This window comes from Chanodichthys erythropterus, chromosome 10, assembly GCF_024489055.1.
Source record: "Chanodichthys erythropterus isolate Z2021 chromosome 10, ASM2448905v1, whole genome shotgun sequence".
Lineage (NCBI taxonomy): Eukaryota > Metazoa > Chordata > Actinopteri > Cypriniformes > Xenocyprididae > Chanodichthys > Chanodichthys erythropterus.
Genome location: NC_090230.1, coordinates 36,873,901 through 36,897,201, shown reverse-complemented (window position 1 = coordinate 36,897,201; position 23,301 = coordinate 36,873,901). Strand labels below are relative to the sequence as shown.

The 23,301-nt window shown below is 44.7% G+C and overlaps 1 protein-coding gene and 2 pseudogenes across 1 annotated transcript; 1 reads left to right on the top strand and 2 right to left on the bottom strand.

Annotated features, from left to right (window-relative positions):
• Window positions 1-1,085: 1,085 nt before the first annotated feature.
• On the bottom strand, window positions 1,086-2,153 carry LOC137029496 (trace amine-associated receptor 13c-like; annotated as a pseudogene).
• A 1,557-nt stretch (window positions 2,154-3,710) lies between these two features.
• On the top strand, window positions 3,711-5,980 carry LOC137028313 (trace amine-associated receptor 13c-like; annotated as a pseudogene).
• Window positions 5,981-18,581: 12,601 nt separating this feature from the next.
• On the bottom strand, window positions 18,582-19,640 carry LOC137028312 (trace amine-associated receptor 13c-like). The gene has a single exon (XM_067397080.1). The coding sequence runs from the start codon at window positions 19,590-19,592 to the stop codon at window positions 18,582-18,584; it is 1,011 nt and encodes a 336-aa protein (XP_067253181.1). The 5' UTR covers window positions 19,593-19,640.
• Between the last annotated feature and the right edge of the window lie 3,661 nt (window positions 19,641-23,301).

Below are 23,301 nucleotides of genomic sequence, written 5' to 3'. Positions count from 1 at the left end.
TTCTTTCATCTCAACTTTGGCAGAAAATTTGCTGATCAAATGTAATGCTATATCCACACCAATAGGTGTCAGTAGAAAGTAAAAGAATACTGATTTTGTCACATCTGCTATAAGTGCATCAGTGGTCATGAACAAAATACACAGTGGGGGCTTGACGCTTGCCACTAATATCAATGACGAATGTAAGGCCAACAACCTGTCCTCAACGTTTAAATCATATCTAAGGTACATTTACACACAAACATTGTAATTTTTAGTAACATCAGACAGCTGCCTTCTAACTGTAATGGATCCCGATAAGAAATATATCACTTTTTTTTTTTTCTTTTTTTTTTTCTTTCTTATCACAATTAGCACATTTTTAAGTTGGGTTTTAAGACTATTTCGCAACTCACTGAACAGTACAGCCAAACTAATATTTAACCTTTTAGTCCAAAGTGAGGATGAGCGATAAAATTTTACTTCATTTTTTTTTTTATTTCATTATTTTATACATATGATTAAAAATATGAATAAAGAGGAAAAAAACAAACAAACAAACAAAAAAACAATATGACAAATACAACATAAAAAAGATACAAATTAAACAAATGGCTTTATTTTTTTTTTCAGATACAGTAGGTCTTCAAGTAAGAAATTGAATATTCAAATGTAAAAATAAAACTGCATATTCCAAGAATGAGTTAAATATACTTTGATTCTTATTAAAGCTACAAAAGTTATTCAGTCAAGAGCAGTGTGTGATTTTCTCTTTTTCCTTTGTTGTTTGATTCACTTTAACAACATAGACAGCATCAGGTACTGTATATTAGGCTTTAAGATCAAATATACAGATCCAATATACATGCAGTTTATTTCCTAGTTGTTTATGTTCACTTAAGACATACCCAACAGTATTTATGTGAACATTGTGTGTTTTTGACAGTTTAAGTGCAATAAATCTTTTAGGCAGATAATAAACGTTTGTGATGATGAAGAACTGCAAAGTCGCATTAGCGTAACTGCAAAAGAGATCATAAAAGCAAAACAAAACAAACAAACAAACAGTGGGGGAAAAAAATAATAAAATCAACCCCAACATTTAATTATTCATAATCTGTAAAAATATCCATGAGAGAGGAGGATGGCTCTAATATTTTAAGAGTTAAGATGTGTTTAACTGATATTTTAAACCAGCGATAAAATAAAGCATAGATAAGAGGATTTAGACTTGAGTTAACATACAAAGTCCATATTAAAAATGTTATTGTGGCAGACGAGATTACCGTAGTCCCTGTTACAGACAATATATAGTATGGAATATAGCACAGCAGATAAGCTGTCACAATGATTCCTAAAGTCATTGCAGCCTTTCTCTCAGATTTCCTCCTCACTGAACCTTCCATTACACATTTACCACCCTTCATCATGGAGTTTAAAAGTTTGACTTGCTGATGTGCAACATAAAATATCCTCAAATATAAAGTTATAATCAGGGTACAAGGTAACGCAAATGAAAAGAACAGGTCTGTGAATGTCCATGAAAAACTTATTACTAAATGACACTTTCCATAGCACATGTCTGGTATTTGGGAACTTTCAAAATATCTGCCACTTATTAAATAGCCAATGTTGTAGGTAGAGGAGAAAAACCAGCAGAGACAGATGCTTATTAAAGTTTTAGTTGTGGTTATTTTCTGTGGGTACAGTAAAGGATGACACACAGCCACATAGCGATCAACAGCAACTAAAACTAAATTACAAATAGATGTTGAGATAAGCAGCCCCATGATTATCATAAACAGGTCACACAAAGTTTCTCCAAAGTACCAGCATGTCTCAATCAGCTTTATGGCATCCACAGGCATCACAACAAGTCCAACAAGCATGTCGGCCACAGCCAGAGAGAGAATAATCAGGTTTGTTGGAGTGTGAAGCTTCTTGAAGTGAGAGATGGAGATGATCACCAGCAGGTTCAGAAACACAGTCCATGCTGACAGCAATGAAAAAAACACATACATGATATTGTATTCATATCTGGAACGTTTTCCCTTGATACATGATGAGTTGATGGCAGGAAAGCAGTATTGAGTCTCATGATCCTCTGTCTCATAGGCCATGAGTGAGTCTCCTCCTGTTAGGAGTTTGTTCTGCTCTTCTTACTGTCCTTTCATTTATATAGTGTCTGGATCAGACTGACTAACCCATATACCACCCACTCTGGTCATTGTAGTCAAATTACTGTGCACCAGAGCCAAAAATAGACATGACTGAAAACTTAGCTTTTTCCACAACTAAAAACACTGACATACTGACCAGCGATATAAATCTTAAAATCAGCAGCACTAAAGGGTTAGTTCAATCAGAACTAAAAATTGTCATCATACTTGCATACATAGACCATGTTGCCTTACAGGTTTGAAACAACTTAAAGATAAATGTTAATCATGCAGAATGTTCATTTTTGGGTGAACTGTTCATTGTAGAAAAGAGAAGTTATTACTGATAAAAGCTCGAGCATAATTTGTTTTGTTTTGTGGCCACTGTGTAGAGAATAGATGAGATAGAAATCTGAGGAGATAATCCGGCCCACTAAATTATTATTTTCATTATTAGTTTCTATTTGTCTCATACCATATTCCACATGCAAAGAAAAAGTCGCCGTTCTATGGGGCCATTCACAGATATCACGTCACATAAGCGGCCGTGCCACTTTCTCATTCTTTCCAAAGCGCTTGTGCTCCCGTGGCGTCTGTCGTTGCTATGGAACCATGAACAATGTTTTAATCTCACCGCGGCATAGGCACGCTTGGAAAACGAGCATGCCGCACCACATGTGCGTCGCAACTGCCTTGCATCTATTTTGAGCGCATTTGCCTAAATTACAGTAAAAGCACACGCGCAAGTCGCAAGCGTCGATTTTAAACCACCGAAACGCATCCGATGCGCGTCAAATGGCATCTTGGACAAATGTGGCTCAGCTGTGTGAGCAGAAGCGCTGCCAGGTGTCTGGCAAGATATATAATAGTGTACAAATCAGGGATTGCATTTGTTCAGTGTTGTTCAGTGCAAGATTTTGATGTTATTTAAGCTAAAATAAAGTAAGGGAAAATATTTGCACTAACTGTTAAAATTGTAGGTAACAATGATAGATACACTGCTGTTTAAGTATGGCAAAAATATTTTAGGCAAGGCAATTTTATTTGTATAGCACATTTCATACACAATGGTAATTCAAAGTGCTTTACATAAAGAAGAACCAAATACATAATAATAAAAATGGAACGCATAAGAAATGGAAATAACAGTAAAAACAGGGAATTCAGGACAGGACAGGCAGCAATGGGTCAATAAACAGGAACAGGCAAGATCAAACACGGGCAGACAGGAAACAAAGAAACGCTCAGAAATGACACACTGGGAAATTAAGACTTCGCGATCAGGTGATGAGTGTGTGAGTCTTTTATAGTCCAGGTAATGCATGGCAGCTGGGTGTGGTGATTAGTGTAGTGATTGGTGGAGTGAGTGCAGGTGATTGGCAGAGAGGATTATGGGGAATGTAGTCCAGGAAGTGACAGGAACTGACGGTGATCGTGACATAACGACCCCCTCCCGGAAGGCACGTCCTCGCGGCGTAAAAGGAACAGCTAGGGAGGGAGGGTGGGTGCATTGGAGACCTGCATGCAGACAGGAACGGGGTCCCCAATGCAGGTCCAGGAACTCGGGCAACCATGGCGAGTCCGGAGTGTCGGAAAGCCACGGCGGGTCAGGTGGCTCGGGCGGCCACGGCAGGTAAGGTGGCCTGGGTAACCACGGCAGGTCAGGCGGCCTGGGTAACCACGGCAGGTCAGGCGGCTTGGGTAACCACGGCAGGTCAGGCGGCTTGGGTAACCACGGCGGGTCAGGGTCCATAAATGGCCAGAATAGTTCAAAGGCCGATGACGGCAGTGGCAGGCTTGAGAGCGAAGCGTCCGGCAGGCTTGAGAGCGAAGCGCCCGGCAGGCTTGAGAGCGAAGCGTACGGCAGGCTTGAGAGCGAGGCGTCCGGCTGGCTTGAGAGGGAAGCAGCCGTGGGTTTCTGAATGCCAGCTGCCCGTGCTGTAGTCAGTGGAGGATCATTCATGCTAGAACGCAATCCTCTCCGCTCTCGGACAGGACCAGCGACGTGACGTGACTCTGGGCGATCAGCGGAGACGTGACGTGACTCTGGGCGATCAGTGGAGACGTGACGTGACTCTGGGCGATCAGCGGAGACGTGACGTGACTCTGGGCGATCAGCGGAGACGTGACGTGACTCTGGGCGATCAGCGGAGACGTGACGTGACTCTGGGTAATCAACTCTGTTTTGACTTGGCGTTGTTGTGATGGTGGCCGCCATTTTGTGAGTGTCCTTAGGCGCGGCGGCCATTACACAGCCAGCCGAGGAATCGCATTCCTCCGCGACACCCACAGTAAATGGAGAACCAACTAACAACAGAGCATAGTCCATAAAACCACAGAGTGATGAACGCGGTCCCTCTCGTCTTAATCTACTCTGGAGAGGTTGGTTGACGCCATCACAAAAGAAGTCAATCAGAGCACATTGCGGTAGATCAGAGAGGTAAGCAATGTTCAAATATTCCTGCACATATTCCTCTAGCGATCGTGTACCCTGCGTACTCCACAACAATAATCGAGCAATGTCCATACCGTTTATATGCTCTCCAGGAAAGCCGCTGGATCGTGGTGGCGGCGAAGTCTTCTGTAACAAAGCGGGACTCATGGTAAGATCCAAATGCAGCGTTTTATTAAATGTAAGCGTGGAAGTGACAGGAACTGACGGTGATCGTGACACACACAAAGAAGGACTACAAACCCCCCTCAGAAAATAATTATGCCCTTATGTCATCAGAGTGGGCGGTAGAAGGGTTTTTCTGTCTGAGTCAGACACTGTATAAATGAAAGGACAGTAAGGAGAGCAGAACAAACTCCTAACAGGAGGAGACTCACTCATGGCCTATGAGACAGAGGATCATGAGACTCAATACTGCTTTCCTGCCATCAACTCATCATGTATCAAGGGAAAACGCTCCAGATATGAATACAATATCATTTACCTGTTCATATCATTGCTGTCAGCATGGACTGTGTTTCTGAACCTGCTGGTGATCATCTCCATCTCTCACTTCAAGAAGCTTCACACTCCAACAAACCTGCTCATTCTCTCTCTGGCTGTGGCCGACCTGCTTGTTGGACTTATTGTGATACCCATAGAAGGCATCAAACAAATTGAGATGTGTTGGTACTTTGGAGACACTTATTGTGGACTGTTTGCGATTACTGTTAGGTTGCTTCTTTCTTTATCTCTTAGTAACTTAGTTTTAATTGCTGTTGATCGTTATGTGGCTGTGTGCCACCCTTTACTGTACCCACTGAAAATAACCCCAACTAAAACTTCAGTGAGCATCTGTCTGTGTTGGTTTTGCTGTTCTATTTACAATATTGGGTATGTAATCAGTATCGGATATTTTAATATCTCACACAAAACGTGTTATGGTCAGTGTATTGTCATGAATAGTCTTGCTTGGATATTTACCGATTTATTCTTTTTATTCCTATTTCCTTGTGTAGTGATCATCTCTGTATATTTGAGGATATTTTATGTTGTACAATGGCAAGTGAAAGCTATAAACTCTCTGATGAAGGGTGGTAAATGTGTAATGGAAGGGTCAGCGAGGAGGAAATCTGAGAGTAAAGCTGCTCTGACATTAGGAATTATTGTGACAGTTTATCTGCTTTGCTATATTCCATTCTATATCTGTTCTCTAACAGAAACCACTGCAGTCTCTTCCACTACAATGACATTTCTAATATGGACTATGTATGTTAGCTGTGGTCTGAATCCTCTTATCTATGCTTTATTTTACAGCTGGTTTAAAATATCAGTTAAACACATCTTAACTCTTAAAATATTTCAGCCAGCATCATCTCTGATGGAAATATTTACAGATTGTCATTCATGATTGTGATGGTGGTGGGGGTTGATTTGTTTTCTTTTTTGCACTTAGAGGACAACCTCTAATTTCCCTCATGGGTGTGATATGTTTTCACATGTTTAGGTACAAGAATGAGACATAAAATTCAACAAACTACATTAACTTATTATTAAAGGCATAGTTCACCCAAAAAACTAACAAAAAAAAAAAAATGTCTGTCATCATTTACTCATCCTCATGCCTGATGTTAGGCAGAATGACTATTCACTTTCATTGTCCATAAAAAAGATGCAATGAACATAAATATTGACTAAGGTTGTCAATATCTCTTCTGTGAGATAAGAAAGCATCACATCTTCATCTTCAACTTCAACTTTTATTTATTTATATAACATATTTAATAACAACGTTGTTGCCCAAATTGCTTTATAGTAATAATTAAAACATACTTATATAAAAAGATTTACCATGCTTAGCAAATGAAGGTATGACTACACACTCTTAGACACACACCCTCACAACTGTACAGTGAGATCAGTATAGAAGAAAAATAAATAATTACAAATTTAAAAAATAATAATGACTTCAATGAACAGAATACTCTTACTTAAAAGATAAGTTAAAAAGACACGTTTTCAACTGAGACTTAAAAATCTCTAATGTTGGAGTTTGCCGGATATGAAGTGGAAGGCTGTTCCACAACTTGGGGGCCACAACTGAAAAAGCATTCTTTGATTTCTTAGAATGAGGGACTGCCAGCAAAAATGTATTTGCTTTTCTTAGTGTCCTACCTGATATGTAAAACCCTAAAAGGTCAGCAATGTAGTTTGGGGACATGTTATGAAGTGCTTTAAAAACCATTAATAAAATCTTAATCGATTCAGTACTGAACCGGCAGGCAATGAAGAGAGGATAATACTGAACTGCTCCAAGAGCATTTGGAGGGCTCAAACGAACTACGTGTAAAAAACACCTTAAAAAAGGATCATATAATCTTGGTTAGTTTCTATTAAGCGTTAGTCTGGCTATCACCAGACCAAGCTCAATTTAAAATTGAACATTGGTCTGGGGAGTTTGCTATGTATTTCCTACTGCACAAGAGGCGTGATCAACGAGCATTAGTCACGCAATTGGATTGTCCTTCAACCAATCAGATCAACGATCCGGGTGACGTACTTTGCAGAGCGATGCGAAAACTCCAGACAGGTTTACCGTGTCTCAATCAGCATCGAGTGATTTTTGCAGGTTGTACAAAAAAACATGAAAGTGATCGGTATTTCGAGAAATTTGTTTGCTAACTAAAGAAGTCATTCAGCATCGTCGAGAGGTTAAAAGGCGACTCTGATACTGTTCTGGTTCAGTGTAAATGAACGCGGAATATAGCCGCCCTAAACTATGTCATTGTCATGACAACCAAAAAGAATTCCAGTCAGCTCAGGCGGCGCAAGATTCAAGAAGCAGGGAGACGAAACATATAGAGCAAATAATAAAAATATTGTCTACCATCAAGGGGAAGTAAGAGTCCTGTACTCACATCGTTAAGCAAACCACCAAAATAACAGCAGAGAATCATTGTGCGTCATCAATCGCCATTTGTAATCTTCCTATGAAGAGACTGTCGGATCAAAGCTCTGCTAAATTTCTCTCAGATAAGGTAAATGCTTAACACAATTGGCGTCACTGTGATTGTGCATTGTTATTTTGGAGTGACGGTCGTGCGAGAGACGGGTAACGTTAGATCAGATAGAGTTTGGAAGCTGCTTGCCGTCGCTTCTCTATCGTCATCGTGTTATACCCGCCAATAGCGAGCAAGGTGGATAAGCCCGTCTGTGATTGGTTCCCGCAAAAGTGTAACAGCGCAGCAAAAGTGAATGCACGGGTTTCCAGACTGAGTTGCAGAGCGAAATCAAATCGCCGGCAGATCAGGCTGGGTTTACACAGACTAATTAAGCGTAGCAAAGGAATGTGATGTTTTATATTACATCGCAAATATATTAAGCGATCATGAATGGACCTTGCGGAACAGACGGAACACATATGTGAACAAACCAAATGATCTCAGACCTCCTTAAAAGGACCCAAAAGTGAACATTTGTTTGTTTGTGGTTCAATTTCTTCATGATAATGATATGTGAAAGCATAGAGGTCCCGGTCGGGTTTGCGGTTCGTTTCGATGTGTACCTGCAGGCTTGCCATATTTGCTGTTCCGTCTGTTCTGCAAAGTCCATTCGCGATCACATTCCAGGGGAATGTTTAATATATTTGCGATGTAATATAAAACATCACATTCCTTTGCTACACTTAATATAAACTAAAACAGATTATATGTTGCTAGTGATCATTAGTAATGTCAACATTTACTAACACATTCCAACTATAATTTTTATAACTGTCCGTGACATATTCCCCCATCTATGAGCCGCTCCAGATGCCCAAACAAAACAAATCCAACACCCAAAGTTCAGGAGGGTGGTGGAACAGAGGTGGTCTTGGGGGAGGGATGGAGGGTACAGCCCGTGCAGGGGAACCGGACATGGACCATGGCATGGCAATAGCAAGCTAGGACGCAATGGAAGCCATGACAGTGCTGGCAGCTCAGGAAGCCCTGGTGTGCAGGAAGTTCAAGGGACCATGGAGGTTCAGGCAGTTCAAGGGAACATGGTGGTGCAGGTAGTTCAGGGAGGCGCAGCCTCCGTGACACTAGCAGGGTCATGGCCTGGAGCAGATCTTAAATCTGGCTCACAGGCTGGAGTCCTCTCTGGACGCTGAACAGGGGCTGGAGAGGATGCATGCATGGCCCAAACACACATAATAACAGTGGCCATAATGGCTGGTGCTGCACAGACTCTGCCTTGAAGAGACTCAGACTTGCCAGGCATGACGTGTGTAACATCCTGACTGATACTGTATGTCCTAAAAGTGACACTGTAGCCCTCGGGCAAATCTCGCATCCCGCGAGATGAGAGAGAATGAGGCTAATAAAAGCACACAGTGAAGAAAGCTCCGTGTCGGTTCCAGTTATTACATCCATAGTATAGTTTAGCCGTGAACAAACATTACATGGTGTCAGAGTAGAGGCTAGTACTCACGTCCCGAGAGAAACATGGATAGTTTCGGCGTCCCAGCACCCAAGATGGATTGGGAATCGGCTAACTTGCCGGAAGCGTGGCGGCGTTTCAAACAGCATGTGGAGCTAATATTCTCCGGACCTCTACGGGAGAAAGGCGAACAGGACAAATGCAGCTATCTCCTCCTATGGATCGGGGAAAAAGGGCGCAAAATTTTCAACACATGGACACTAACAGATGACGACGCGACAAAACTACAAACATACTACGATAAGTACACCGTGTACCTCACACCAAAGTCTAACCCGATATATGCAAGATATCGTTTCCATGAGAAAACACAAGGTGATGGGGAAACTTTTGAACACTTTGTCACGGAGCTGAAGCTGTTAGTTAAGGACTGTGGATACCCCAACAGCGAAGAGATGGTACGAGACTGCATTGTTTTCGCTACAAATTCACCGCGAGTACGGGAGAAGTTGCTCAGCCACGGCGCGGAGCTAACACTAGACCAAGCCATTGACATCGCACGCTCTCATGAGATAGCACAAGTCCAACTCAAAGAGATGGTTGTAAGCAAATACCCCAATAATGACGCTGTACACGCCATAGCCCGAAGACCGGAACACAGATCAGCGCGCACGAGTCACAAAGTCAGGCCGAGAGAGCCCGCCACAGCACAAAGAGAATGTGATAGATGCGGCGGCCTGCACACAACCAAAGACGGCGCCTGTCCAGCTAAAGGCAAGCAATGCATGAAATGCAAAAAAATCAATCACTTTGCAAAGGCCTGTAAGTCAAAACTACATACAAACACCCACACGAGAAAAGTGATTCACACAATGGATTAGGGCACTGAAGATGAGCAGGTCGAACTTTTTATTGACGGACTCACAAGTGAAAACGCATGAAAATGTAACGAACAAGCTTATGCTGAAATTGAAATCGGGACTCAGAAAGTTAAATTTAAAATCGACACTGGTGCACAGACCAATGCAATTCCAGTACAGATATTTGAAAGACTGTTCAGAGACACTGCCATAAAACCAACCACTCAAAAAATCTCAGGATATGGCGGTGAGTTCCTGAAAGTGAAAGGCACCTGTCATCTAAAGTTCAAGTATAAAAACACCTCCATTGTGCTCGAATTCTACATAGTGGACACCAAAGCACCCCCCATCCTAGGGATGAGAGCCAGCCTAGACCTTAAGTTAATCAAGCTGATTCTAACTGTGGCCGAGGAAGAAGCGAAACCATGCACAGATACAGACAGCCTCCTTAAAGAATACACAGACGTATTCCAGGGCATAGGAGAGTTTCCAGGGGAGTGCAACCTCCATGTCGACCCACACGCCACACCAGTAGTGTACCCACCACAAAGAGTACCGATCGCTCTGCGAGACAGACTGAAAAAAGAGCTCGACAAGATGGAAGAGAGCAATATAATTTGCAAAGTGACAGAGCCCACAGAATGGGTTAATGCTCTTGTTGTTGTAGAAAAACCCCAGACTGGCAAGCTGAGAGTCTGCCTGGACCCCAGAGACCTCAACAAGGCGATAAAAAGGCCACACTACCCCTTACCGACCTTAGAGGATGTCACCACAAAGCTTGCCGGAGCGAAGTACTTCAGCGTCCTCGACGCCAGATCAGGCTATTGGGCCATAGAGCTGAGTACAACGTCATCCCTACTAACAACATTTAACACCCCATTCGGCAGATACAGGTTCCTGAGGCTGCCATTCGGAATCAATTCAGCTCAAGACGAATTCCAAAGGCGCATCGACGAGACATATGAGGGCCTCACAGGTGTAGCTGCCATCGTCGACGACATACTCCTTTTCAGCAAGACAAAGCTTGAACACGACAACAACCTCAGGGCCATGCTGAAACGCACAAGAGAAAGAGGGGTAAGGCTAAATCCTGATGAATGCCAAATATGTGTACCAGAGGTCAGCTACTTCGGCCACACGCTCTCGCGAGAAGGTGTCAAGCCAGACCCAGCGAAGGTGAAAGCAATACAAGACATGCAACCACCCACAAGTAGAGGAGAGTTAGAAACCATTCTCGGGATGGTTAACTATCTGGCCAGATTCGCACCACGCCTTTCCGAGATAAACGCACCACTACGACAACTGCTGAAGCAGGACAGTGTGTTTTTATGGGACGCAGATGAAAAAATTGATAACAGACCACCCTGTGCTCGCATACATCGATCCACAAAAAGCACTGAGACTCCAAGTAGACGCCTCAAAATGTGGCCTCGGCGCTGTCATACTCCAGGACGAAAAACCCATTGCCTACGCTTCCAAGTCACTCAACAGCACCGAAGCGAATTATGCTCAAATAGAGAAGGAACTTTATGCAAGTTTATTTGGCTGTTACAATTTTCACGAATACATGTACGGCCGGAGAGTGATTGTAGAATCTGACCACAAACCTCTGGAAGCTATCCTCTGAAAACCGCTGGCTGCAGCACCACCGCGGCTACAGAGGATGATACTACAGCTCCAGAAATATAACATACACATCATCCACCGGCCCGAAAGGACATCCCAGTGGCTGATACATTGTCCCGAAAATCCATCGAGCACCAGTACAGCAGCCTTATGGAGAGCATGGAGGCACAGGTACACACACTCATAAGCACTGTTCCAGTGAGCGACAGGAAGCTACTGGAGATCAAGGACGCAACAGCACAGGATGCACAGCTTACTGCACTCAGAAGAGCCACACAGAACGGATGGCCAGACGAAAGGAGGAAATGCCCACCCAGCATCCAAGAATATTGGAACCACCGAGATGAGATCTCCGAGATGGAAGGAATACTTTTCAAAGGTGAGAAAATCATAGTTCCCCTGAGCCTCAGAGGAGACATGATCCAGTGTGTGCACGCAGGACACATGGGCATGGAGAAAAGCAAACACAGAGCACGAGACCTCCTGTTCTGGCCCGGGATGGGCAAACAAATAGAAGCAACAGTAGAACAGTGCAGTATATGCCAGGAACGACGTGATACTAACCCCAAAGAACCACTGTGGTCCCATGACATACCCGAGAGACCATGGCAAGTGGTAGGCACAGACCTTTTCACATGGAACACTCAAAACTTCATTGTCATTGTAGACTACTACAGTAGATTCTTTGAAATGGAGCAGCTCACAAATACCACCTCACTTGCAGTAATTGCCAAACTCAAGTCCGCGTTCGCTCGTCATGGCATCGCAGAGACAGTCATCAGTGACAATGGACCATGCGACAGCTCTGAGGAGTCCCGCCGCTTCGCAAACGCATGGGACTTCACCCACACCACCACAAGTCCGCGTTACCCACAGAGCAACGGCCTTGCTGAAAAGACCATCCAGACAGCAAGGCGCAAAAGCAAAAGCTGGAAACACAGACCCCTACCTCGCTCTGCTGGAGTACAGGACCACTCCAGTTGACAACCTTCAGTCACCGGCCCAGCTTCTGATGAGCCGACGACTGCGTTCCATACTCCCAGCGACCAGTAGGCATCTGAAGCCACAGGTAGCATCTCAAAGAGCTGTCCAAAACAGACGAAAGGCATGTCATCACCGCCAACAAGCATACTTCAACAGAGGTACCAGGCCACTGCCTCACCTACCTGACGGCACACCCGTTCGTTTCCGTCAGGAAGATGGCTCCTGGAGACCTGCAATGGTAACACAACATGCACACACACACAGGAGCTACCACATCCAGACAGAAGATGGACAGACTCTACGGCGCAACCGTTGGCACCTCCGTGACAGCAGAGATGCTCAAGACACCAAAGACACACAGCATGCAGACACACACACCAATAACACACAGCCACCACACCCCGAACCTGCGGACCATCCACAACCAACTAACCAACAAAAGCCCAATTACACAACAAGGTTTGGCCACATCTCCAGGCCAAGACAAATCCTTGACCTATAATGTAAAGGGTGTAGGCGGATCGCTGCCCTAAAAAAAAAAAAAAAAAAAAAAAAAAAATCTGAATATTGTAGTTGCACTTCAGCTGTTGTTGTTGTTGTCTCTTAAAAAAAAAATGGAAACAAGAGAAAGGTGTTTTCATGTTTTATTAATACCTGTTACTTGCCTACTACCTCTGAAACACTGTGCAATCAGTTTAACTGCCTGTTCTGTTTTTCTTACACAACTAGTTCACCTTTAAGTTACTTGAATCACATGCGAAATGAAAACATTATTTCTGACTTAAAACTAATGACTTATTGGTGCACATGTCATATGTCATTTAACTGCTACCTGGTACCTGTTTACATCACAGCAATGATGCTAACGACTACAGACTGTATTTGTCAGACCGTTTATCTATCCATTCAGCACAATTGTTATGTTCGCAGAAAATGTTGTACGTACTTGGGTAATGCCATTTACTTATTTTTTTTTTTTTTTTTGAGAAGGGAGATGTAACATCCTGACTGATACTGTATGTCCTAAAAGTGACACCGTAGCCCTCGGGCAAATCTCGCATCCCGCGAAATGAGAGAGAGTGAGGCTAATAAAAGCACACAGTGAGGAAAGCTCCGTGTCGGTTCCAGTTATTACATCCATAGTATAGTTTAGCCGTGAACAAACATTACAACGTGAAGAGACTCAGACTTGGCAGGCATGATGTCAAGAGTCTTTGGCTGAGTAAGCATGACATGAACAGTGTATGACTGGGCAGGCATGACGTGAACAGTCTCGGACTGGGCAGGCATGACGTGAACAGTCTTTGGCTGGGCAGGCATGACGTGAACAATCACCTGGAAGTGTGTTTTTGGTTGTGAGGGAAAGATAACCTTTGCAAAGAACCCAGCGTTAAGTGGAGCTGAGAGTTTTGTTCTCACACATTACATTGATGTACTCTCGATATTTGTCATTAAAATAGCCATAGAAACTGATAGTTGCAATCACTTTTTTTTTTTTTTTTTGGTTAAAATGAATGGAGAATATCTTGTGTTTTTCTGTGGTAGCTCGAGCCCTCAGGATCAGTGCTTATTGTTTCATAAACAAGGCCCAGTTCTACCCTGGATTTACAGAGCGTTTGAAACTGAAACACGGAGCAGTGACAGCGACAATGATCCTGGTCGTGAGGTGGAACTACAGGTGGTGAGTAGAACTGCTTCAAATGTCTGTTTTGTTGCCTAATGCATATAATGTAAACAATACGAACATAGTGAATTCATAAATTTGTTATTCATCATTCACCATATGCTATATTCATTATAGTAATTCAAAAGTTATCCATAGATAACGTGATGGTGTATTGTGTTTGTTTAAATATATTTGTTTAGCTAACCATTGATAGCTTGCAGACGATCACTACGCAAAGGCTGCGTGTGCTTGTGACAGCTTGTCACTCTATCTCCGCTCACACGTCAAGCCTGCAGGCGCTCGGCTGTTTTCGGAAAGACTCTGTACAGCGTATGTATCTTTTATAAATATGATAAAACTAAAGACTTTTCAGTGATATGAAGGGTGCTATACTACTCTATAGGTACTTAAGATTAACATGAGATTGGCAGAAACTGTGTGTGATTGAAAGTTGGTTTAAATCATATCTGAGATGCATTTACACATAAATATTGTGATTTACAGATACTTTATAAATAACAACCTACATAAGCAATTGTCTTCCAACTGTCATGGAACCTCACAAGTAACTAGGCATGGGCCGATTACCAGTTTCAAGGTATACCGCGGTTTGAAAATGTCCCGCGGTATGAGCTCTTTTTTATGTCTCGTCAAAGACCAAAAGTGCAGGAATCCCTCTGGCTGTGTGCAGCATAGAGAGTAACAACTCTCACTCCGTTGGTGTGAGCAGCAGTCAGTCACATTTGTGTAGGATGGCCGAATGGAGGTGAATCCCTCGAAAAAGATGAAGGGGAGTGACTGGTAACTGTATAATGATTGAAATATCAAAATGGCCTGAGACAATTACTAAATAAACTGCAAAATGTTACGTTTTATAATACATTTATTTCCTGGATGGATTGCCTCTGATAGCGCTGCATGAGCCAGCGCCGCCATTTTTGGGACACCATTAGCATGTTCACCAGGGTTCAAAGTACCAAATTCGAGTAAAAATAATTTGATAATAATAAAAAAAAAAAAAAAAAAAAAAAAACGCTTACAATTTGCATTTGAGAACACAACGTGCACCAACCATCCGTAATGTGTGTTTATAAATCTGTTGTCCAAGAGAAAGGTCTTCCTGGATCTCCCTGTTTTTTTTCTGTCAAAATAAAAGTCAAATGATTTGATGTTTGAAAGTAAGAAATAAAGACATCCATAAATGTTAGTATTGTAATTTTACTGTTGTTCTGTAAAATAAAAAAATAAAATGATTTATATCATATACCATATTATTGTTACGGTTTGCTGCTGTAGAGATGAGGCGTTTACGGATTTCCACAATAGATGGGTATTTATTAAAGACACACGGAGACAAAAAACAAACACTTCATATAACATTTAAGAACAGACAAGGAGTGAAGGGAGTGAGTCCATATATATAGGGAGCGCAAACGAGGAAGTCCAGGTGATGGGTGATGATGAGGAGCTGACGAGGGAAGTGAGTGCAGGTGTAGAAACAGGAGGATCATGGGAAATGGAGTCTTGGAGACGAGGGAACTGTAACAGTACCTCCCCATAGATGTAACACCGGGGAGGGGGGGTGGGTCAGGTGCAGCGGGCAGCCATGGCGGGTCAGGTGCAGCGGGCAGCCACGGCGGGTCAGGAGCAGCGGGCAGCCACGGCGGGTCAGGAGCAGCGGGCAGCCACGGCGGGTCAGGAGCAGCGGCCAGCCACGGCGGGTCAGGAGCAGCGGGCAGCCACGGCGGGTCAGGAGCAGCGGGCAGCCACGGCGGGTCAGGAGCAGCGGGCAGCCACGGCGGGTCAGGAGACGTGGGCAGCCACGGCAGTGTTCGGAGCCCACCTGTGTATTTCCCACATTTTTTTTACTTGCCCCCCCCCCAAAAAAATACTTGGGGAGGTTTAGGATAGCAACAAGGAGTCCCAGAGACATCATGGAAATTTGGGTGGAGGAGCATGGAGCGGGCTTGGCGGCGCTGAGACTGGAGCGGAGGGCTCGGCGGCTGAGACTGGAGCGGAGGGCTCGGCGGCTGAGACTGGAGCGGAGGGCTCGGCGGCTGAGACTGGAGCGGAGGGCTCGGCGGCTGAGACTGGAGCGGAGGGCTCGGCGGCTGAGACTGGAGCGGAGGGCTCGGCGGCTGAGACTGGAGCGGAGGGCTCGGCGGCTGAGACTGGAGCGGAGGGCTCGGCGGCTGAGACTGGAGCGGAGGGCTCGGCGGCTGAGACTGGAGCGGAGGGCTCGGCGGCTGAGACTGGAGCGGAGGGCTCGGCGGCTGAGACTGGAGCGGAGGGCTCGGCGGCTGAGACTGGAGCGGAGGGCTCGCCGGCTGAGACTGGAGCGGAGGGCTCGCCGGCTGAGACTGGAGCGGAGGGCTCGTTGAGGGTTGGAGCGACTGGCTCTGTCATAAAGTCAATCAACAAACCAGCATCCTCTGGCGGCTCGTGATAGGCTGGAGCGGATTGCTCGGCGGCGGCGGCTGGAGCGGATTGCTCGGCGGCGGCGGTTGGAGCGGGTTGCTCGGCGGCGGCGGCTGGAGCGGGTTGCTCGGCGGCGGCGGCATCCTCTGGCGGCTCGTGATAGGCTGGAGCGGATTGCTCGGCGGCGGCGGCTGGAGCGGATTGAGCGGATTGCTCGGCGGCGGCGGCTGGAGCTGAGGGCTCGGCGGCGGCGGCTGGCGGCCAGGAGTGGGCAGGACCGTTGAAGCGGCATGTGCAGGGTTTTGGGGTAAGGTGAGCTGGTGATGTCCGATAAGCTGCTGATGGGGCTGGACAAGGACTCTGGTTCTCTAGAACTTTATCTACTACAAAACTAAAACCATTTAACAGGAGAATCACATTCAGGGAATCGACTTAGGAGAATTTACAGGCTGGTTCATTATAACGAATAATGTCCTTGTCCAGTCCCATCAGAAAAACAGCATTAAGGCAGGCATCAGTCCAGCTCACCAAATAAGAAACCTCCAAAAACTCCTCCACATACCTCTCCAACGGCCTGCCACCCTGCCGCAAATGGCAAAGTCTTTCCTCCGCCCGGAGAGACTTCGGGGGCTCAGAAAAAAGGAAAATACCCATCCTCTCTTGTGGAGATCCAGCGGTATTGGTCTGTTCTTCTGTTACGGTTTGCTGCTGTAGAGATGAGGCGTTTACGGATTTCCACAATAGATGGGTATTTATTAAAGACACACGGAGACAACAACCAAACATTTCATATAACATTTAAGAACAGACAAGGAGTGAAGGGAGTGAGTCCATATATATAGGGAGTGCAAACGAGGAAGTCCAGGTGATGGTGATGGGTGATGATGAGGAGCTGACGAGGGAAGTGAGTGCAGGTGTAGAAACAGGAGGATCATGGGAAATGGAGTCTTGGAGACGAGGGAACTGTAACAATTATATCATAATAACTCTATTATTAATTTATTATCAATAACTCTATTATAAAAAAATAATATTTTAAATAATTTCATTACAACTCTATTAATACCTTCTTATTGTCTTCAACTTATCACATGCCTGACTCACTGAAGTGAGTCAGTTTTTGAATGGGACAATGATGCCTTTGTTTTGCACTGTTTAGATGCAAAAGGGAATTTAGATTTGTTTAGTTTGTATCCCGGTTCAACCAGAAGATAAAATACTTACAAGTATATTATCTTCTGGTTGAACTGGGATACAAACATTTGAATTCTACCTTTTGCATCTAAACAGTACACAGGTTTAACACTAGACCTGTCCATGGTCATACAGCTGATTACAAGAACAGAACATTCTACAATAACTGTAAATGCTCTGTCCACATTAGAAATATGGTTGCTTCAGGGGAAAATGAATCATCATCTATTCAATTTTACACAACTGAATATTTTAGCTAATTTATTTTTTATTGCTCAAATTACCCTGATAACATGGTGTTTATTGTCATGTCCACTTCAGATCTTCAAATCTAAAATTTTGTTTTGTTTTTGTTTTGTTTTGTTTTTTCATTAATTTATGTTTTGAGGCCTAGACAGGAATAAGAATTAAACAATTAAACCCCAAAACAAGTAAACACTAATCATATACTAAACATGACTTACTCAGTTATACCCACAATTAATGGGTTATGCAGGTAACTAAAATTAAAATAAATGGCCAGTCTTGCCTCTATAACTAATTTAACATATACACATCAGATTCTTGCAAGGTAAATGTAATTATTTACCTTAATTTAAAATGTCTTTAAAATATCTTACATTATTTTATTTATTTTTTTCCTGTTAATAAGCTTATGGTACATAAAGACATCTAGTATCAAGTATGTTCACATTCAGTTTACAAACTGAGATAAAAAAAAAAAAAAAAAAATATATATATATATATATATATATATATATATATATATATATATATATATATATATATATATATATACATTACTCTGTGCTTCATCAAATAAAAAAAAAAAAATAAAAAATCTAAATAATCTGTAATATGTCTAAGAGAGAGGAGGCTGGTTTCAATATTTTAAGAGTTAAGATGTGTTTAACTGATATTTTAAACCAGCGGTAAAATAAAGCATAGACAACAGGATTCATGCCTGAGTTAGCATAAAGAGTCCATATTAGAAATGTCATTGTAGCAGAAGAGATTATTGTACTACTTGTTAAAGACAAGATATAGTATGGAATATAGCATGTCAGAGAAGCTGCCACAATGATTCCTAATGTCAGAGCAGCTTTGCTCTCAGATTTCCTCCTCATTGAACCTTCTTTTACACATTTACCACCCTTCATCAGAGAGTTTATAAGTTTCACTTGCTGATGTGCAACATAAAATATCCTCAAATACAAAGTTATGATCACAGTCAAAGGAAACAAGAAAGAAAATAACAGGTCAACAACTATCCATGAGAAAACTATTATTAAATAGCACTTTCCATAGCATGTGTCTGTTCTTTGTGAACTTTCAAAATATCTGCCACTAATCACATAGGCAGTATTGTAGGCAAAGGAGAAAAACCAGCAGAGACAGATGCTTATTAAGGTTCTAGTTGTGGTTATTTTATGTGGGTACAGTAAAGGGTGACACACAGCCACATAACGATCAACAGCAATTAAAACTAAATTACAAATAGATGTTGAGAGGGCTAGACCCATGATAATCAAAAACAGGTCACACAAAGTGTCTCCAAAGTACCAGCATGTCTCAATCAGCTTTATGGCATCCACAGGCATCACAATAAGTCCTACAAGCAGGTCAGCCATAGCCAGAGAGAGAATGATCAGGTTGGTTGGAGTGTGAAGCTTCTTGAAGTGAGAGATGGAGATGATCACCAGCAGGTTCAGAAACACAGTCCATGCTGACAGCAATGAAAAAAACACATACATGAAATTGTATTCATATATGGAGCGTTTTCCTTTGATACATGATGAGTTGATGGCAGGAAAGCAGTATAGATTCTCATGATCCTCTGTCTCATAGGCCATGAGTGAGTCTCCTCCTGTTAGGAGTTTGTTCTTCTCTCTTTCCTTTCCTTTTATTTATACAGTGTCTGGATCAAACAGACCAACCCATCTACCGCCCACTCTAATGGTGCTTAATAACAATTATTTTACTATACACAGTAAAATGAGTTTACATACTGTACAAAAGACAAAAATGAGTAATGAAAATTGTGATGCAGATTTTTGCTGTAGGCCCCTATAGTGATGACCCTGTCCACACCAATATATGTCAGTACAAAAGTACAACATTGATGTTGTTTAAGCCAGCACGAAGACAATAAAAGCATACTTAGTGTAACTTCAAGTTTTCTACTATAATACTGACTTTCTATATTCTAAACTGCAGCCGATAGCCACTGACCAGGGTTTTTCCTGTGTCAGAAATGATCCTCAGTGGTGTCGATTGAACATGGCCACACACATACAGTACAAAGTACCCTACCACACGTCAATTTAACGGCCTGGAGTAATTATTTGGCTGTAAGCGTTTGCACGAATACATGTACGGCCGGAGAGTGATTGTAGAATCCGACCACAAACCTCTGGAAGCTATCCTCCGAAAACCGCTGGCTGCAGTACCACCGCGGCTACAGAGGATGATACTACAGCTCCAGAAATATAACATACACATCCTCCACCGGCCCGGAAAGGACATCCCAGTGGCCGATACATTGTCCCGAAAATCCATCAAGCACCAGTACAGCAGCCTTATGGAGAGCATGGAAGCACAGGTACACACACTCATAAGCACTGTTCCAGTGAGTGACAGGAAGCTACTGGAGATCAAGGACGCAACAGCACAGGATGCACAGCTTACTGCACTCAGAAGAGCCACACAGAACGGATGGCCAGACGAAAGGGGGAAATGCCCACCCAGCATCCAAGAATATTGGAACCACCGAGATGAGATCTCCGAGATGGAAGGAATACTTTTCAAAGGTGAGAAAATCATAGTTCCCCTGAGCCTCAGAGGAGACATGATCCAGATCCAGACACGCAGGACACATGGGCATGGAGAAAAGCGAACACAGAGCACGAGACCTCCTGTTCTGGCCCGGGATGGGCAAACAAATAGAAGCAACAGTAGAACAGTGCAGTATATGCCAGGAACGACGTGATGCTAACCCCAAAAAACCACTGTGGTCCCATGACATACCCGAGAGACCATGGCAAGTGGTAGGCACAGACCTTTTCACATGGAACACTCAAAACTTCATTGTCATTGTAGACTACTACAGTAGATTCTTTGAAATGGAGCAGCTCACAAATACCACCTCACTTGCAGTAATTGCCAAACTCAAGTCCGCGTTCGCTCGTCACGGCATCGCAGAGACAGTCATCAGTGACAATGGACCATGCTACAGCTCTGAGGAGTTCCGCCGCTTCGCAAACGCATGGGACTTCACCCACACCACCACAAGTCCGCGTTACCCACAGAGGAACGGCCTTGCTGAAAAGACCATCCAGACAGCAAAGCGCATCCTGGACAAAGCAAAAGCTGGAAACACAGAGCCCTACCTCGCTCTGCTGGAGTACAGGAACACTCCAGTTGACAACCTTCAGTCACCGGCCCAGCTTCTGATGAGCCGACGACTGCGTTCCATACTCCCGGCGACCAGTAGGCATCTGAAGCCACAGGTAGCATCTCAAAGAGCTGTCCAAAACGTCTCGGTTACGTGTGTAACCCTCGTTCCCTGAAGGAGGGAACGGAGACGTACGTCAGTAGTGACCGACGAATTGGGATATCGCTTAGAGAGCCCTATCAGCTTCGTGTAAACTAAAACAAGCCAATGGAATTGGCGTGCAATATTTGCATAATGCGCACCGCCCCCGACAGGTGTATATAAATAGGGAGCAGATGCAATCGCACTCTGTTTTTCGCTGAGGAGACAACTGGTGTCCGCGCTACAGCGAGGGTACAGAAACTGTGGCGACGGGACGTACGTCTCCGTTCCCTCCTTCAGGGAACGAGGGTTACACACGTAACCGAGACGTTCCCTTTCAGTCGGTCACGTTCGACGTACGTCAGTAGTGACCGACGAATTGGGATCCCAACTAAAGCGCCACAGTTACGAAACCCCTTCCAGTGCCCAGCGCAAGCTCAGCCGCCCATAGCACCGGCTGGCGGTGAAGGGGGCGAGCTTACACTGAGAGAGTCTACTGCTGTCTAATCACTACCCACTAAGTAAACTGGACTACACTGGGGAAGCGAACCCATAAGGGACGCTGCGGAGACCACTACCTACCCAATGGGGGAGGAGTTTACGTGGGAATACACATATGGACTGGCCCGGGGGGCAGTACGCATATGGAGTCCCTGGGATGGCTCCACCTGGTAGGGGGAGACTCATCTGACAGGTGACAGCAGAGCTGGCTCTTCTAAGGGAAAGACATGGACTCGGACCGTAGGGAGTTTTAAACCGTGGATAATTACACATATGGGACCGCTCACGTAGAGGGGTCACGACATATGGGCCCCAGCCAACAGACAGCGTCAGCGACGGATGTAGGCCTGGCATCAGACACTCCGCAATGTCCGAGCCGAAGGGGGAGGCGGAGGAACTCGACAGGGTTCGCCAAGCGGGGAACACGACTGGAGTGAAAGTATGCACGTATCCGGCCAGTGGCGGGAATGGCATTGCAAGCCGACACTTAGAGCGGGTACAACACGTCTACCGACTAGTGGATGCGAGTACACGTGAGGATACCGGCTCTACACGTAGGCTATAAAACCTAGCGAACGTGTTTGGTGTCACCCAGCCCGCAGCTCTACAGATATCTGTCAGCGAGGCGCCATGAGCCAGCGCCCAGGAAGAGGCCACCCCTCTGGTGGAGTGGGCTCTCAACCCGAGCGGGCAAGGCACGCCCTGGGATTCGTATGCCAAGGCGATGGCATCCACTATCCAGTGGGCCATCCTCTGCTTGGAGACAGCCTTTCCCTTCTGCTGGCCTCCGTAACAGATGAAGAGCTGATCTGAGGTCCTGAAGCTTCGCGTTCTATCCACGTTAACGCGCAGAGCGCGGACGGGACAGAGCAAAGCTAGGGCTGGGTCTGCCTCCTCCGAGGGCAGCGCTTGCAGGTTCACTACCTGATCTCTGAAGGGAGTGGTAGGAACCTTGGGCACGTATCCAGGCCGGGGTCTCAGGATGACGTGAGAATCACCGGGCCCGAATTCTAGGCACGTTTCGTCGAGCGAAAATGCATGCAGATCCCCTACCCTCTTCAGGGAAGCCAATGCAACCAGAAGAACCGTCTTAAGAGACATTAGTTTCAGGTCGACTGATTGCAAAGGCTCAAAGGGATGACCCCGGAGAGCTGTGAGAACCAGGGTCAAATCCCAAGAGGGTACGGAGGAAGGACGAGGAGGATTCAGTCTCCTCGCCCCCCTCAGGAACCTGACGATCAGATCGTGTTTCCCCAGGGACTTACCCTCAACTGCGTGGTGATGTGCGGCAATAGCGGCAACATACACCTTGAGGGTGGAGGGAGACAGCCTTCGCTCCAACCCTTCTTGCAGGAAGGAAAGCACGGATCCGACCGAACATGATCGGGGGTCCTCTCGGCGAGAGGCGCACCATTCGACGAACAGGTTCCACTTCAGCGCATAGAGACTCCTAGTGGAAGGAGCTCTAGCGGAAGTGATGGTGTCTACGACCGCTTGCGGGAGATCACTCAGAACCTCCGCATCCC

What these genes read in the sequence shown, in the direction of transcription:
- LOC137028312 (XM_067397080.1), bottom strand. Translation starts at nt 19,592, where the DNA reads ATGGCCTATGAGACAGAGGATCATGAGAATCTATACTGCTTTCCTGCC.